Below are 19,529 nucleotides of genomic sequence, written 5' to 3'. Positions count from 1 at the left end.
AGAAACTTCACCCCTACTGACTAGTGTTCATGGTGTTAGAAGGTATTGGAAAAGAAACATAATCATCAATATTACCAGCTATAAACCCTGTGACCTACAACAAGGACGTACCTACAAGATATATTGGTGCAATAGGTGCAATAGTCACACATATGTTATAACTATAACCAATAACTTTTTAATTGCTTTTGAGATCCAGTCTATAAGATGGAAGAAACACCTATCACCACCTACTACTATTATCCTGATAAAATACAATAAGAATAAAAGGACTCCTAATGACACATTGCCATACCCATAGACCAGAGAACTGCTCAACTTTAATCAGAGAAACTGCTTTTTGCTGTAGATGGTAACTAACAGAGAGACCAAGAACTGTACAATGTGCAGAGGGTGAGAGATTTCAGAGCATTCAGCCCTGATTGGAATGTTTTTAACAACCACAAGACTCAGGAATCTATGTGGAAGAGGAGAAAAGATTGTGACAGCCAGAGGTGCCAGATGACTCTAAAGAAACTGCATATTCCAGAAACAACAGTACTTTCTCACAAATGAACTCACAGAGACTGTGACAGTACTCACAAGACCTGCACCATTTCAAACAAGACAAAATCCCAGAACTGACTGAGAGAAAGTAGTGAAGACAAAGTCCTACCCCTAAGAAGCTATTTGTGGTTGAGACCTGCTGGGAAAATGGAAACATAAGTTTTTTTTCCAATCGAGAATTACTGGTTATGTCAATCAATCACACTCCAGAACAGACCCCATTCCCAGGAGTAGCATGGCCGACACTAAATGGATCCCCTAACTTTCAATATATTTTGATACTTTTTGCCATATTGTTGTTTATGCTTAAGTATTTTAATTTGTCATTTTTTCTTTTTTCAACTGTTTGATTTGAGAGAGAGAGAGAGAGAGAGAGAGAGAGAGAGAGAGAGAGAGAGAGAGAGAGAGAGAGAGAGAGAGAGAACATGGAGAACATGAAGAAGTTGAATGGGAGGAAAATGGGATCATCTGGGAAGAGGTGCTGGAGGGTAAAGAACATAATCAGAAAATTATATTTTCAAATATGTTATTTTTTAAAAGAAAAAAATCAGTGAAGTCTTGAGCTAGGAGAACACAGAATAAGGCAAACTACAGTACTTGCAGGTCCTCAAGATGGCAGAACTTTAACTTAAGATGAAACAGAAATCCTTAAACATCAGCCACAGAGGACAGTAATGAAATCCTGACATTGTTATATGCACACAACACAGTCCAAATATCTGTTTTACTCTGTTGAATGTTGAAATATGACTTTAATTTACTTTATGCATTTTTCTTAAAAGATGTTCATGTAGGGGTTCCACTGTCCCAAGCATTACTCTAAGGGTCTAATTGGAGTCCCTCACACACTAGTGCTATACAATAACTAGTGCTATACACAATAACTAGTGCTCATGTTCACACAGATTGCTCCTGACCCTCTATACTCAAGATCTGGCTCTTATGTGCTGTGTGACTATGAAAAAGCAACCAACATCTCTCTGCCTGTTTGCTTATCCATAGAGATGGAATATTAAAGTGATAATAGCCAGGAGGATTAAAATAAGGCCTCCTGAATTTGAAAGCAACAACTGTAGTACCATGAGTGATAAAGATATTTGTTAGTATTCAGTGGCTGACAATTTTTGTTGATTTTTATTTTAAAACCTATTTCTTACTACATTTATTAAGCCATAGTTTCAAACAAGTATATCAAATGTGGCTCTATTGTTACATAAAGATTATGTATGCATACATATCTATACATAGATACATACATATATATAGATGGTCTATAAAACTATGCAATAACTCACAGATTGTAAATGCAGATAACAACTGGAGAATAAAGGATTTTTGTTTCCCCTTAACCCTCTTCTATTTTAATCCTTTCTAAACTTCTGTTTCCTTCCTTCCTTGTCTTTCCAGTACAGTTTTTCTGACCAAAATTATAATGTCTGTTTTTCATAATAACAAGGAAGGATTTGAGAATAAAAGGCAGAGAGAAAAAGAGTGGTTTGCCTTCCCCTGCATGATCATAGGCTCTAATAAACTCTCCTCATCTTCCGATGGACACTTTGAAGTAGAAACAAAGGCTTGACAAGGTAACAGCCTTTTACAAATTTTCCAGAAGGAAACTTATGGAAAGATATAACTTCTGTTACCTTTAGCAGAGTTGAAGAACCTTGCCAGATTACTCAGATTGTACTTACATTATCTAAGAAGTTATTGTAAGGGAAATTTCCTTCCCTAAATAGGTTAATTTGGAATAGAATTTGTGAAAGAAAATTCATATTTTAAAGTGTTTCAGTTAACTGAAATGATACTCGCTCTGTATCTTCACTTTAATGGAGTTCTTTGAGCAGTGACTTGGGTAGTCCCAGACAAATACTGCTGGGTTTTCCATCAACTCTGTGGTGGAGCCTTGAGATGAAGGCAGTGAGCTGGGGATTGAGATGCAGGCAGACTTTCCTCAAGCATGGAAACCTCTAACTTCCACTCATGCTGTTTATCTTCTTGTCAGTTGTTCATTTTCTGTCTCCTTTACTTTTCTTTTCTAAAGTAAACCCTCGTGTCTCTCTGCCTTTCCACACTGAGTTACTACTTGAATGTTATCTTGCCACATTTTTTTCCTCTAAACTTGAGTATACAATAGAATCTGATTTTTCTATTAGTACTTACTACTTACATGTTGCTTACATTGGGACATATTGACAATCTGACAATTTCATATATAATACAATTTTATCTGTTTGATAGATAGTTTTTAAAAAATGTTGCATCCTAGAATCTTATTTTTAATTTTTTCAGTTTAAACATTAGCTAGCATTGTCAATGTAGATTCTAAAGTTTGAAACAAATGTTTTAATTTTTTTACAAATCTAGTATGCTGTCTCATAAATATTTTTGGCTACAGTCATCTTAGCTGCCAAGTAATTCACTACTATATCTTTTCTTGACGATATTAACTTTATAATGTTTTAAAAATAGTTTATTCTACTTTGAATATGTGTTGTTTTGTATCTACAACTTCTAATCAAATATATAAAAGCTGGATGTTTCATTTTATATTTGTATTTTATCATGTATTGCCTATTTTATTATGAATTTCCTCAATTAGTTCTATGAGTATAATAATTAAATACATATGAATTAAGTGTTCTAAGCCTTGGAATTATATTAGTATGACATTCATTGTTAAAATAAAAAACTCTATGAACTATTATCACCACAGTTGGAGTCATATTACTAGAATTTTTATTTTCTGGAAATTCTCTTTAAATTAGAATTTAATGTGAAGTGAAAATGTGTTTCCCTTAAGTTTCTCCCCACTGGAATGATTTTATTGTCTCATTATTGACAGAATTAGTTGTAGTCCCTATTTTTCAACAAGGCCTCTCAAATAAGTTATCTCACCTTTCATTCAATGTAGACATAGACATCACTATTGATTGTGTTGAGAATGCAACAGTCATGTGCTTTCTCCCCATGGCTGTCCCTCTCTTCTTCTTGTAAGGCCATCTTGATTTTCTTTGTCAAGGATCATACTCAATACTTCAAGAGCTGCTGTACAGCAGAGTACAGACATTGAGATTTTTCATAGTGCAATATATGTTAGGCATCGAAGCCTGGCTTACCTATATTAAGTGTGCACTGATATTTTGAGAGGATTCATACTTATTCCATGTAAATCAAATTGAAAAACTGATAAGTTTCATAGTGATTCCGGTGACCTCCATAGATAGCCTTACAAACGTTGGCCTCAAGAAGCTTAACACTATTTGAGTTAATTGTGACACACGCTCCACTACAACAATGCTCATTCTGTGTTGGTTTTGGTACTACATTGTGTCTGTGGAAGGTGACCTCTACCTCAACCTACTGCTTCTAAAATCCTGTAAGAAGATTCAGAAAACAGATAACTGTAAGAAGTCCGGGTGAGACCCTCTAGTTCTCATACCTCCTTTGCTCTTTAATGCAAATGCTTCACAGTCCCATCTTGTTTCCCAGCTGCTGCCATATGAACAAGGCCTTTGGGAAGTGTTCTCAAGAAATACATTTAAAAGTGCCTTCCCCCCTCATCCTCCCTGGGGAGTTGATGGGGTGGGATGAGGGAGTCCATGGGATTATGTGAGGGAGAGGGAACTGAGATTGATATGTAAAATAAGATCATTTCTAAATAAATAAATAAATAGTAAAGAAAGTGTCTTCCCTTTTCTGATACATTATTGAATATGCTATTGGATATTAAACAGGTAAGTGAAAACACACACACACAAACAACAACATGAATAATCTAAAGTAGATTTAGTAAAATACATATATGTGTAGAATGACACTTAGTGGTACCAAGTGAATTTCAAAGGTTAGTCACACCTTTTTAAAGAATAAATCACAGAAAACAAAAGAAAAAAAGCATAAAATAACACTAAAATCAAGGTGCTTTGTGTTTTATTATGACTGAAATGCAATCTATTTGAGGCAATACATACATTTACTCTGGTGAAAATATGGACAGAGAGTAAGGTATAAAGATTATGAAGTAAATACCAATGGCATTGTTTATATATAGAAACTGGTGGGTATTTTTTTCTTTTTTAGTGGTGCTTAACATGTTCTGCTTTCTTAACTGTCACCAGGAAGAGAATTTGATAGCACATACATATATGCTGTTTCATTACCACATCTAGTTTTGGTTTTATTGTTTGTTTGTTTAAAAAAAATCAAGTCTGATTCTATAACCAATGAAAACATTAAATAATTCTTACATGCAGGTTCTTCAGGTTTTTGAAGTCCCCATCTTTGATCTCAGTTATTTTGTTGTTTTGTAGGTCTAGCAATGTTGTGTCAGGTGGAAGGTCCTTGGGCACTTTATCCAAACCTAGCATTAAAAAAAAAGGAATACATAGTTCATGTGAAGAAATTCCCAACAACTACAGAATCACAGAAGATTGTTTTAAAGAATTTTTAAGACAATATTTCACTTTTTACACTACCTTACATTTGGAATCCTCCTGCCTATGGCTACTAAATGCTGAAATTACAACACTTCCAACTTAAAAGAGTGTGAGTTTACAAGAAAACTAAAATTTCAATAATACATCTGTCTGTAACATGTTTTTCTCCAAGACTTACTTCAATTATGTTTCCCAACAAAGTCAAGGATTTTTTTTCTTAGTCACAAACTGAAAATGTTTGCAATATATTGTTTTTTATACAGAGAGGAAAATTGTGTTTCTTTAGAAAGTTGCTCAAATCACTTGCTACATGTTGCACCTTAACAAAGTTTTGTAAACATTTGGTAGGAGTACATTGTTAACCTGCACTGCCACTAGAAATACCTTATCAATAAAGTGCTCCAGTTTCCATTCCTTTTTTATACAACCAACACTGACACATATTTACATTTAAACTTAAAGCTACTTGAACTTGTAACTAAGTTCTTGTTTGTAAAATGGGATGTATCTAAGCTTTAGGGAGAGTAATTCTTTTCATTTTAATTAGAATTTCATGACAATATCAGTTTTAATAGTCATTTTATAACCAATTGACCTATGGTATAGCGGTATAAATTGGGATAAATTTGGTGGCATATTTACTGTGAAATTATTTTTATGAAGCTTTCATTTTTGGAGTGTAGAATTTCATCATACTAATGTAGACACTTAAAAATCAAGTGGTCCTTGATCTTTAAAAAATATGTTTTGCAAGTCATTTAACCAATTTTGTTAATTTTTTTCATTTTCATTTTGGGAAGTGTAGGAAGGAAAATAAAAACTGTACATTTGAGTCCATAGAGACGGATCAGAGTTTAAGAGTGTCTACTGCTTCTGCAGGGGGTCTGGGTTTGCTTTCCACCACACATATCAAGAGATCACAACAGTCTATAAATCCAGCTACTGAGAATCCGATGGCCTCATTGGTTCCATGGACACTTCTAAACACACAGTGCAAATTCATATAAACAGGTGCACACATATGCATACCCCTGCCCACACACAGACACACACACACACACAGACACACACAGACACACACACACGGAAAGACAGAGAGAAAGAGAAATGTTATTTTCAAAAAGAAAAAAACAAGCTGGAAACTCTATTCTCACATATAGTGTCAATCTCTATATTTTTAACATTTCATAACAAATATTCTAATTTGTTATTTTTTTGATAGAAAAAAGTTTTCTATCATTATGCAACTTGAAGTATTAACAATCTTTGATTCATTTGACAATTCTTTGTTTCATTGACCAGAGCCTAGATATTCAGTTGGAGCAAACAGACTCTACCAACTTGGAAATATAACTCATAGAAAATATAATTGACTTCAGTTTTCAATTAAAACTAAAATCACAACAGAATATAATAACTACTATGTTGGGAAGGGAGATTTCCAGTTCTGAATTTTTAATGAACATGTACTCAGAAAGTACATGGCAATCAAATTTCAAATCTCCATTTCTTCCACGAAAATTACATACATTTAAAATAACTTATTTCTGATGTCTTTTGTGCTTCTTTATTGTTCTTTTCCACAGTTGACCACTACACAACAATGGGAGGAAATATTGTTCATATCCATGACAAGTGTATTTTAATAATTCAACTGACATCATATGCTCTATAAACATAGAACTCATTACAGACATGGTTCCCATAGAAATGTGAGATTGAAGTGTTTTCAGCCTTGAGAAGTAAACTAAAAAACAGCTACCTTGTGGGAGGATTGTGAGAGCGCTCCACAATCATAATCACTGCCATTTTCAAAAATGTCAATTTGCTAATTGCGTGCAACTAGAGGAGGTAGACTTTTGCCAAATCTTTGATAATTAGTGTGATCCAACCATGAAAAGACATGATTTCCTTCCATTTGGAATACAGTGCCATATCTCATTATTACTTGCTTTCTGTTTGCTTTCAGGGATTTAATTCCCATTTATGCTTACTTTTGTATAATTGTGAACTAAAATTCTAGCAGCTGTCTTAACATTTGTGCAATGCCAAGCTGACATGAAATCTGAGATGTGTGAGGAAAGAATGCCATCTCTGAATGACTGATCCTTTGATTCATTCTGTGACCCTTGAACTTTATAACAGAAACTCTTTGACCTAGTTATATACTTTACAGCTGAAGACTTGGCATAAAAATACCCTTTCAGAATGTGGTATTTGCAGTTTAGCTCTTGTAGATCTACTTTAGTGATAAAAATCACAATGCTTATGTATCTTCTCTGAATTACTAACGGACTCATACCCATTTGGCCAACTTCAGTAGTTTATCATTATTACTTTGAACTAGATAGCTTTAGAAACTATCCCTTCACAGCAACACTTTGATAACATATTAAACTGCTTTGTGAACTCTCATGATAAAAGCTGAAACATAAAGCAGTGTGATAACTTTATTTCACCAAATGACTTTCAGAAAGTGTTTAGTGGCATGAATAAAAATTCTAGTTAGGAGTAAGGGTGTGGCTAAAAGACAACCCTCCAGGCATCCAATATGATATTTTATGTCAATTTATCTGTACACCAAGAAAAAAAAACTTTTCTCATACCACATTCCCCCAAATTTTATACTTTTCATATCTATATGAAGTGGCATACTGTTAATTGACATGTTCAAAGATTGAAAAAAAAGTGTAATAGGTAAATTACCCAAAATATGAGTTCTTAGAATGTCCCAAAAGGAAAGAGCCTTAATTGTCAGCTAGTCTGTTGTTTCTTGTGTATTGTATGAAGTTTTTAGCAGAACACATTAAAATAAGAAAAATAAATGTTAATCTGATTAACTTTGATGTAAACTTACACACATCCCAACACCAACACCATCATACACACACACACACACACACACACAACACACACACACACACACACACACACACACACACACACACACACACACACACACACACACACACAATTCTGAGACCATTCACTGCTTTTATTTTATTTCTTGCTTTTAAATGTATCTCCTAAAATTGAATTGTCAGCTGCTAAATGATTGTGTTATCTCTGTAAACATTGTTTTAACTGTATTAATTGACAGGCTATTTTAAAATTCAAAAGGAAAAATATTTGGCTTGGCTTGGTGGCAGACACATTGAGTCCCAAACTTGGAGGCAAAAACAGGGAAATCTCTAAGAGTTTGAGGACATCCTGGTCTGCATATCAAGATCCAGGTCAGCCAGTGCTAAATAGTGAGACTTTCTCTAAAAGAAAAAAAAATGTCCCAGAAACAAAAAGGGGGAGGCTAATTTGTAACTTAATTGAAACATCTTTTTTTCTGACTAAATAAGATAAGAGAAGTAAAATTTCCAATATAGTTCATAGCTAAATTAGACCAACAACCAAGATGGTCTGAATGCTCAGTCCAGAAGTCACTGGTATGCTATTCATATATGTGACCACTACTGCACCATGGGTACTTAAGGTCAACTCTAGAAATTCATTTTGGTTTATACCATGGATGTTTGGTAAGAAATTCCTGCCAACCATCAGCCTTATTCTAGTACCCTTTAGAGATTATTCTTTGTCCTTCCTCTATAAATACTCATCCACATCACACCATGGAGCAGTGATACCTTGAGCCCACACTCCTTACAGACCACAAACTAATGTATGCATTCTTATCGTTTTAGAATCTTTGCATGTTCACCTGTAAATTCAGAGTAAACAGAGAAGTGTTGTTGTTATTTATTTGTTTTGTTTTCCATTATGGAATTGTTCTGGCTGTACACAGGTTTCTTTCCTGCACATCATTTAAAAAAAATCAAGCTGCATTTTGGTCCTACACTGAAGAGTTCATCATTATAGTCTTGATATTTCTTCTGCCATGTTGTGTTGTGAAAACTCTCTAGATCCTATTTTTATCAAGGTTTTCTTTTTCCTCCAATGTGCTATGACAAAACTGGCTATAGGAATCTTTATTTTAGTTGTGTCAATTCTGTCATCTCCATTGTTTCCAGCTATGAAGTACTTTCTCTTCTTCTCTGACTATAGTGTATTTTTAAGGCATCTTTCATCACATGTGTAATTGAACAAGATTGGTTGTTCCCTGTTTTGCAAGACCCTGGGTTGGGGTTAATAACTTTTTTGGATGGTATGTTATTTCTCTTTGAGGAGGATATACTATAAGCTGCTAGATGGATAAACAGATACACATTTGTGGACAGATATTAACTAAAACCAACACACACACAATTAATTCTGAATTTGATAAATTAATCTAAACCTTCATTTGAAATGAGTCAAGATATTATAACATGTTGGAACCAATAAAAACTTCAACCTTTTCAGGAATTGGCTTGGAAGGGCCACAAAGGAAAATTCATAGAACTTCTTTCTAAAGAAAACTTAAGAGTTACATTTTAAAATGGAAAATGGCCCCAATTCACATCTCATGTGCTTTAGACCTTGAATTTAGTCACTGATGACACAAACATCTCCCCAGAACAGATTAATTTGTGTACTATATTTGGATTATTATAAACAATAATTAGGTGTGTAATAAACAATTTAGTAGAATCATTGGAAATACACATATTGAGGAACTGTTAAGATGTTAACTAAATGAGAATACTTTATTTAATTTTCATTATTTATCTCATGATATATTACAAAAATATATTTATTTGATATGTATTTTATGAAAGACCTGGAATTTACCTCAAAGCTACTTGAAAGAGGAATATAGTAATTAGTATAATTCCTTGAGACTAGTTGAAGCAATTCAGTAGATTAAAAAAATCTTTCATCTTCTTAAGAAATCTTTAAGGTTTATTGGTTTAATTTGTATGTAGATGTTTTGCCTGCATGTATGTTTTTAAAGTACTACATGTATTTCTGGTGTGGATGGAGTAACAAAGTGAACATGGGATCTCTCTCAGAACTAGAGCTACAGATGGTTGTGAACTATCATGTGGGTGCTGGGAATTAAATATCAGTCTTCCTCAAGAACAAGTGATCTTAACCTCTAAGTTGTTATTTTATAGAATCTGGGTGTTTAAAGACATTTACACATTTAATTCTTAGGATTTCAGTTTCAATAATTGTTTTTCATCTTGGTGATTTTATGCCCCCAAATCCCAATTTGCATAAGCTGTCAGTAACCTGCAGAGTATACTTGGACACTACCTTTCACAGAACTTTTGGGAGAAATCAGTAAACTGTACCACAAATCAATTGTCTGTCACAGTATAGAGCCAGTCTCAATTCTTATTATCTATGATTATTATCAATAAGAATGAATTTAGGCTAATTGTTTTGCTGATGGTTAGAGTGTAAGTCTCTCTGTTTTTATCTCCTATACACTATAATTATTAATAAATGTTATCCTGAAGATTACAATTTATTTTGTAGTTATGTCAAACACAGATTTTTCATGGAAAGACCTTAGCCCTCGGTTGGTTCTTCTTGTCAGTAAAGACTAGCGTTGTGTTGAGTGCTGTTCCATGAAGTCCAGGACCATCAGATTTTATCTACATAGGTCCCTGTGTGGATAGGAAGCCTTCATTTCACTTATCACATGCTTCCCAACAAATGACTATACTCTGAATCTTCCCCTAATCAACTTAGTCCTATTTAATTGGGACAAAGACAGATTCCAGTAAATCAATAAAATATCAGATATTTTTAAAACCATTTTTGGCTTCAGAATGATTTGGATTAAAATTAATCCAGCCATGAATTCAAAATGACTAAACCCCAACTTAGCACACTTGAGCCTCTCTGTTCTCATTTGAAACACTCAGATGGGGATACATTAGAGCTAAAGTTCAATTTGATGGCTAACCATTGCTGGTTAAACTAAAGATAATCCTCATTGTTTATAAAAGCATGTGATAGGTCATGGGAGCACAATATCTTTACTATTTATATTTGATATCTCATTGTTTGCTCAGAATGACCTGTGATCTACCACCCCATCTCTCTCTGTAGCCCAAACCCAAACAGGCCTTGAAATTGCAAACATTCCTTCATCTGTCTACCAAGTAGCTGGGAATATAGGCTTTTGCTATCACTCCGGGCTTTGTAGCTTCATGAGCCATGAACATACGAGACAACCAACTTCTACTTATGTATGAAATATCTTGAATATAAAAGTCACTATTGTAAGAATGCTTGCATATACTTCAGTCCTTGTCTAGCAAAATAAATTGCATATCCATTCACTAAATGAGAAAATTAGCTTTTGAAAATATTGTTATATGTAGGAGGGGGCAAAGTAGGTTTGAGTTCAAGGGTATTTATCTATACATACAAAAAAGAAAACATTTCCACTTCTAAATGATTTTAAAGGTATTGAAATAACTTTTAAACATCATTCATTATGTGCTTAATTTTTTAAAAATTATACATAAGAGAATGATTGTGTTATGTGATGTTTCAGGACTCATGTATATTTAGCAGTGAAATGAAAGTTATTACCAAATCATTCTCCTTGTTGACCAGTGACCCCAACATGAATAGCTGAACCAGAGTCCATAAACAAGAGAAATTATCTTCCTCCATGACACCATGCACACAAAACAGAACATCTGCTCAAGATCAAAATCAGGAAACTTTCAAATTTTGGGAAATAATGAGCTATAATCACCTCTTTACTTTCTGTTAGCTGCTCTGTGTTCCATGGCTCTGTAGTTCGGGCTACAGTGAACATGGGTATGAAGGTACATCTCTACCACAAGGCCCAGAGTGGGACATCTAGATGGTATTGTGCTACTTTTAATGTTTTGAAGACTCTCCATTCTGCCTTCCACAAGGGCTATGCTCCTTTTATGTTCTTCCCCAAAGAGTTCAAGGACTCCCTTTTTTGATACACTCCTAAGCCTTGGCTAGACTTAGTATTCTTGATGAAGTCATTCTTGATTCTTTCAGGTGATAGTTTCGATTAGTATTTCCCTGATAGTGAATGATCTTTAAACATTTTTCTTCATGTATTAATGGATCACTTCTGAGAAATGTATATTTTGATCTATTGCTCATTTTAAAAACATTAACTGTTACCATTGATGAATGTCCCTCAAATATGGCAGCTTTTAAACATTTCAGTTGGTTTATGACCTTAAACAAGAAATCTGGCAAGGGATCAGAAAGTTTGTTTTCAAATCAGGTCTATCATTCATTTGTAACCAAATATTAACAGGACCAAATGTCATGGAAGTCTTGTCTCGACTGAATCCCTCAAGACTCAGTATTATGAATAGCTGTCTGTGCTGCTGTGCTTTTTGGGCAGCAACTGTCTGGAGTAACTGAGACTGGTTTTCTAGGCACAGCCTCAGTGCCAAAATATGTATTTCTGGTTTTGTTTACCTTTTTGGCAGTGAATTTTTGGAGTTCCTTATATGTTCTGAAAAAAAACCTACAGTTTTATAGCTAGCAAATATGTTTTCCCATTGTGTGAGCTGTCTCTCACCTCTATTGTTAGATTTTCTAAGCCAAAGCTCTGTAATTTGTTACAATATTATTTCTAGCATGCATTAAGTCGCAAATAGTTAGGAAAAATGTGATGTGCATATACAAAGGACAACTGCTCATTAAAAATTGTATAATCCTGTCTTTTGCAGCATGAATGAAATTGGAGAGAGTTCTGTTCCATGAAACAAACAAGGAATAGAAAGACAGGCATCGAATGATCTCACTCCTGTGTGGAGTATAAGCAAGCTGATCTTACAGAAGTTGAGGGTAGAATAGGGATGACCAGAAGCTGGACAGAATGGGCTAAGTTCATTTAGGAAAGGAAGTTTTGCAGTAGGTTGAACAGTTAGGCAACTCTAGAAAACTACAGTGTACTATATATTTTAGAATGCTAGAGGGAAAGGTTTGAAGTATTTCGTGATGTAGTAGTAAATGTTTGAGAAGGACATGTTTAACAGATTTATAATGCACTCAATTATATATGTACCAAAATATTACATGGTAGCCATAGTGTATTCACATCTTACAAAATCATATATTTGTTAAGAGTAAATATAAAAGGAACAAGTTGTACTTTCTGTTTACTGTTTTAAGATAACAACTGGCCTTCCTAATTAGTTAAGACTAAATTTGCTGTTTGGTTTTCAATAAAGTGTTCTTTATCTGCTAAAGATAGAAGAGAAGCTAAGGGTCTCAACTGGATTCTGGTTCAACTCAATACTAAATTGCATTTACAATCTGCAAACGAATTTGGCCACTGTCCATGGCCAATTCATGTTTCCTTTCTCAGGTCTCTGTGCCCTAGATAAGCATATGATGATGGCACCCTGAGGAATTATCACGAGGGCCAAACATTCCATGCATCTTCCAGGAGTGTTTCCATTTCCTCAGAGACAAACAGCAGGGCTTTAGTATCTCAATTTTAATTTCTTGTCTGAAAGGACAGTTTAGGAATCAATGTTGTTTAACATCCGCACAAATGACCCTTAGTGGGAAACATGCAATCAAGCATTTAAATCTGCTTATACTCGATCACAAATAGGTAATGCTGACTAAAGATTGTACGTGCTCTGCCTTGTTAGAAACTCTGACAAGGATTGCTCTATGGAAAACATTAGCCATGGATACTGATACTAATTCACAGTCCCACCCCAGAAATCCCAGGGATCCATCAGAGGTTGTAATATGCTGGATAAATGAATGGATCAATGACCTATCTGTAGCCTTCAGAAAGCATCCATATACACTCACTTCATGTTTAAAGTGAGGCACAGTTTATGTCAGCACTGAAGGAGACTGAGATAAATGTTTCTCAGTTACTGATACTGAACCATTTTATTTTTCCTTTGTATAGTGTATTCCTTTGGTTAATGTTAGTGGCCATTTCTCTGCAAAATATGGCTAGCAAATTGCTCTGAAAAATTTGGGGTTTCTCTGAGAGGCACCTACTTAGGTTGTGATAGTCCTTCCATAAGGAAAGACACACATGTGATCATTATTTTCTTTACTATAAGAAAATATGCAAGTGATGAGGAAGAAAGGAAAAGTTGCTGCCATGGGAGCCAAATTCATTGACCTCTGGCCCAACTGCTGAGCCTTCATACTTTCTGAAGATTTATCTTCTAAGCATGTGGCTCTTGGAATTCCAGGCCAGTTTTTACTTTTAAAAGGATACGTCAGCTGTCTTTGTTGTATTAGGCTAGAGTTTCATGCTCGAAGATTGTTCTGGATATTTACAACGCACTGCAGTTGTAACTATTCTTTTGAAATTTTCTAAAGACCATAATCATCTTGGCCCCAAACTGCCAAAGGTAAGAAGGAAACCAAGACTGGAGGATAAAGGGAATATTTATGTGTCTGGAAGATAAATTTCTGTTGCACAGTCCAACTTGTTTTGCTTCTGACAACTGCATATTTTGCAAGTTAGTAATGTTTAATCTCCATTGCCTGGACCCTGTAAAGAATAAAGGGACTGCCCAGGCTTTTTTAGTATCTAACATCTTAAGAAAACAAATCAAGAGTTAAAACAAACAAACAAAAAACAGAAAAAGAAACCCTGCCAACAGACTACAAGAAGAGGGATTGGTAGACATCTTACTTTGCAAAAGAAGGTCGGTTAAAGTCAGAAAGACTTTGTTTTTCAGTGATTCATTGCAAACTGAGGAGCTGATGGAAATGACTTAAGGACTTAGGTGGGGGTTGTTGCAGTGTGGAGCAAAAGCATAGAGAGGCCTAGCCTTAGAGTTAGTTCTCTTTCTCCTTGACAGCTTCCCTTACTCCTCATTAGGTGGCGCTGTGTCTTGCTTCCTGAATCACAAAGATAAATCCTGCAAATGCCAAACACTCAGAGAATCAAGTTCCATGAAGAAGATGCACTAGATTGGCCTGACTCACTTACCCAAATCAGAACACTGGACCACTCGAAGATGGCATTGGCAGCGGAAGGGGCACACAGGTCCCAGGGGCTCCAGGTGCGGTAGATCAGGAGGAAAACCAGAGTCTTCAGGGCCTACCCCAGAAGCTTCATCTTCTAGCATGAAGTCGAATAAGCCTCTCTGTTCAAATGGTCCAGCCCAAGAGACTTGCGCCAGAAGGAGGAAGATGAGAGTTGCCTTCATGATTGTCTCATGTACTTTTACAACCTGGGAACCTGAAAAACAAAGTGAAGGGTTTAGGAGCGAGGTTGTTACTTAATTCGTGTATTATTTCTTACATAGTATCTCATAGCAGAGTCAGCACAGAGGAAAACATAGAAAATAACACATTGTTATGAAGAAGTCAGACACACAAAAAAGTCTTTGAAAGGCAGTAAAGGTGATTACAGCACACATAACCCATTTGTTTACCAGGAGCAATCCAAACAGTACTTAATTGCTTGTTTCATCTTGGGGTCTGGTTAGGATGAGGTGCCACATCTCTGGCCATTTGTTTTTTAGTAAGAAACCATGTCAGGATTTTCCATGCTCACTCAACACTGCCGTACCATAATCAAATAAATCTCTGTCTATACAGTGAGACATCTCCAACTCCTACCAGAGACACATCAAGGCATGTTCATCTCTAGATTGTCCTGCATTTTCCTTGGTCTAGGATTTTTCAACCCCTCATTAAGTCATTGTAAGAGAATTCTACTCATTTCTGCTCTAAACATTTCTGTTATACCAGGCCATCTTCCACATGGCTGCCCGAGTTATTGTCTAAAACTTATGCTCACCTTGTTCAGCTCTACTGCCACCATTTGTTGACATCTCATGACTTCTCAATGTTAACCATGTTCCCTGAGTTGTTTTTGAGCCATTCATTATTTGGTATCAACCAATAGTTAATGCTACATTTCTCTGCATTTTCTCTCTCTCTCTTTTCAAGAATAGACGCCAACACTGACACTCAGACCCCCTTGTCATTTTGATTACCTACCTTATGAGAAACTTTAAAGATATGTGAGATACTGGGTTTCCCTCCTGTATTTCCTGAATCATCCAAGTAGGGAGCTGTTCTTTGCCTCTTCTAGGATCCCAAGCACGCAGCTCTGACCTCTCTTAATGAACTTTATCACATAGTGTAATGGGTTTTGTGTGTTCACTCTGTCCCTGCATTAGCAGATGCTCTCCCTCTGGGCGTGCCTTGTTATTTCTTGTTCTGTACCCATGCCTTGCACAATATTTTGAGCAGAAATGACTCAACTGACCATCAGTTTATTAACAATACAGTACATTCCATTTGTTCCAATAAACCAAGTAAGTCTGATGCTTTAAAGCACAAATTGCATATTTACACCAAATTTCATTTTATTTAGATGTGAATTAAATAACTCCAAATGAAAAGTCTAAATTACAAAGTCCATTTGCTTAAATGGAGATCAAGCAATCTGTTTTTGCGATGATATGGCTTAAGATCCTTTTGCAGCTCTTATATGTCCCCAGACATATTTTGGGTGTTACTTTTAGACTCATGATCTCAGCTTAGAATTATATATTTATCCTTGATTAGCTGCAAGTCTGCAAATACAAATAAAAGGCCGTTTGAGTCATACTTGCCCATAGTAGCTACCAAATAAGAAAAGAAAACAACATCTTTGAACAGACACAGAATATGTATCCTAGAAGCTTTTGCCAATTCCACTAGGATAGAAACAAATGTTTTGTAATTAAAAAAACTTCTTTCCTTCTTAGCATATATTTAATACGTACTATCTCTAAAACAACACATACCATAGAGGACTGTGATTTTCAGTGAAATGGGTCATAAAAATTGTGATTCACACAACTTGCCCCAAGTTCACTAACAAGTGTCCCTCTAGCAACCCATCCCCACTGAGTTACTGCATCTTTCTTAGAGGGAAGTTATTGTTTTGGCCAGAAGTTTACTTGGATCGCTGTAAGGGAGAAGCGTTCTAACTGTTTCACATTAAAATACAATGTTTATGGTTTACCACAAGTTTGCTGGCCTTGCATATTTAATGCCTTGTAATTTTAGGAGGAGAAACATGAATCAAAGTAATCTCGGTTTTAATAAGGGTAAGGAGAGTTAGTGCAGATGTCTCCTGGTAATCCATTCTCCAGATCCAAAATGCCTGGTGGCTTCCCTAACAACCCAAAAAAGGAAATTCTGAGTGCTGGCTCAGAGGAACACTCATCGTTTATATCTGTTTACTCTTGTTAAAATAGTACAAACTCTCTGCACAATCTTCCTTTAGATTAAAGCTGCATACCACTTCAGCTACTTGCTGAACACCCTCTTTCTTTGTTAACTTCGTTATCCCAGAGAAGAAAAGCATGCTTATAAATTTTATTCAAATTCTTCCATGAAATTCCTCTTTACAATTTTTATAACACTCAAAGATTCCCCAATGTTAGAGCAGTTAATATTTGCCATGGATCCTTATGATTTCTTCAGTATTTTTTTCTTTTGGAATAAATAGTAAATAGAACAGCAAAAGGAAGTTGTCCATATATAAAGAAAGGAGACTGTAAAAGAGGCTACACATTTTTCAAATCTCTTGGAAACTGCTACTCTTAAATATTTGAAAAGTTGCTCTTCTGCTAAAAAGCATTGCTTTTGTTCAGAAATGTCCCATCGAAAAGTAATACTTCTGGCTCCTATTTAAATATATATATATATATATATATATATATATATATATATAATCCAGATTAACACTTTATAAACATGTTTATAGTTTGGGGGTTGTTTCAAAGTCAAAACTTAACACTTAAATATCAAGAGTATCTGTAGATACAGAACAAAATTTAAATCCCACAGTGTTTGGTGAATTCAAACCTTTAGTAACAATAGAAATAATTAAAAGATAGACAATCAGAGTAGCATTTGTCTATAAACAAGAGCGATTACAAAACTCATATTTTCTTTTTTCATGATAAAATAAGTAGCAACAGGAAGAAACAGCTATAGGCACTGAGATCACTGGGAGACATTTAACCAGTCTGATTACTCTGCTTAACCTTAAAATGAGAAGCAGCCCCCACCCTCATCTCATAGTCAATGCGCCTGTTAGGAAGGTTCATTTGCACTGAAAATATTGACAGGAACATTAATTGATTTCCAAGAAAGTATGTGACATACTATCTCAGATCTTTAACATAAATATTTTCAGTGCTGCTTTTCACTTTTCTGGTCATAATTCATATTCATTTCTGGTGTTGTAGAAATAGACATTATATCTCTACAGCTAGACAGTCCACTTGCTGAGGTTTTAAAGGTTTGTGAAGTATGCAAGAATTCAGGAGGGGAATACATCCTTAAACAGCTCATCTAGGCACACACAGTAGGCTAGTTTAGAATGCTTTTCTGTTAGCAGTTCACAAAGAGAAAGCATTTCATCAGCACAAATTCAAAAACATCGGTATAGACAGTCATGGTGTTAACTTACAGGTTTTTAATAAGCATTTTTGCAAGAATAGAAGAAAAAGCACTTACACAATGCATTCAAACTACAATTTTACCGAGTACTGTACTTCTGTTTTCAAGCAACTCTTGTTTCGAATGTTGCATAAAGATTATTTAAAAGTTTAGCACGATTTCTTTCTCTTTTCTCTCTCACACTAGGTATTTCTTCTGCCCTCCACTTGACGGCAGTTTTATTAGCCTGTAGCAGAGTTCAGGACAATTATTGAAAGCCATACCTTTTAATCCGGGTATTTGCCACGGGAGCCCTCAGAGCTGAGATGTAATTACACTAAATATTCAGCCCAAGCAAAAGAGTTTGCAGGTGTGGAAAGGAGGAGGGGTAGTGCTGCTCTGTGACTGTCACTAGGTTGAAAACCTCCAGCTTCTACTCCATAGTACCGTTAAAACGAAGGTTTCACTCAATGAGCACAGCCAGCTGACACCCACATTAGATCATATGGTAATGATACGTCTCTTGTATTGTAGCCAGAAACTTTATCGGCCTCCTTTCCCCCCACCCCTCGACATTTGCTTTATTCCTTTTGCATCCGCCTAACATTCCAAACTGCTTTTGTAGTCTAGTGGAGCAACTTGGTTTGAAATTTGTCTTATTTTTTTCCATAAAAAAAGATTGTAACTGAAGAGTCTGTCTCCCAACCCCCAACCCCCAACCCCATTCCACTCTCTCTCTCTCCACCCTTTCCAGCCTTGTTTGCAAGTAGTATTTATTATCCTTCTGAAATAACGCTTTTTCGTGCTTTGGAGAGGTGGGGGTCTGGAAAATGGAGTGAAGTGAATCTTGTAGCAGTTTTAAATGTGGTCTTCAGAGATGACAGAGCAGCCTCACATGGCACTCCTCGTGGGTGCTGAAGTTCAAGTGCCCTGCAGTTCTCTGTGCATTTGAATGTATTTCTAGGGAGTTCTGGAAGAAAGCCAGGATTTAATCTGGAAAGTGTGTCTTTTATTATTTTTATTACCCACGATTTAAAAAATCTTTCTTGGCTGTTGCTAAATAAAACACATAGAAACCAGAAGCTGATTCTAATATAATTTAGTTTGTAGGTTAAAAAATGATCTTTATAGATGGGATCTTTATGTATTCAGGGCTTTCTGTGGCTGTTTCCAAATTTTGGTAAATAGGGAAAAAGAAGGAGAGAAAGTGCAATAGAG

The 19,529-nt window shown here is 35.4% G+C and overlaps 1 protein-coding gene across 2 annotated transcripts in view; it reads right to left on the bottom strand.

Moving 5' to 3' along the window:
• Window positions 1-18,820, bottom strand: part of Dcn (decorin) — a 36,995-nt gene extending 18,175 nt beyond the window's left edge. The window contains exons 1-3 of one of the 2 annotated variants that reach the window (XM_027394131.2): window positions 18,596-18,820; window positions 14,851-15,102; window positions 4,794-4,906 (exon numbers count right to left, since the gene is read on the bottom strand). In XM_027394131.2, coding sequence (XP_027249932.1) covers window positions 4,794-4,906; window positions 14,851-15,070 — 333 coding nt within the window. In that variant the 5' untranslated portion in view covers window positions 15,071-15,102; window positions 18,596-18,820. Of the gene's footprint in view, window positions 1-4,793; window positions 4,907-14,850; window positions 15,103-15,869; window positions 16,029-18,595 lie in introns of those variants that run through there. The other variant, XM_027394130.2, reaches the window with a different exon arrangement.
• Between the last annotated feature and the right edge of the window lie 709 nt (window positions 18,821-19,529).

The sequence above is a fragment of the Cricetulus griseus genome (assembly GCF_003668045.3).
Source record: "Cricetulus griseus strain 17A/GY chromosome 1 unlocalized genomic scaffold, alternate assembly CriGri-PICRH-1.0 chr1_0, whole genome shotgun sequence".
NCBI classification, from domain to species: domain Eukaryota; kingdom Metazoa; phylum Chordata; class Mammalia; order Rodentia; family Cricetidae; genus Cricetulus; species Cricetulus griseus.
The sequence above is the reverse complement of the archived record's forward strand: the minus strand, read 5'-3'. Positions and strand labels throughout refer to the sequence as shown.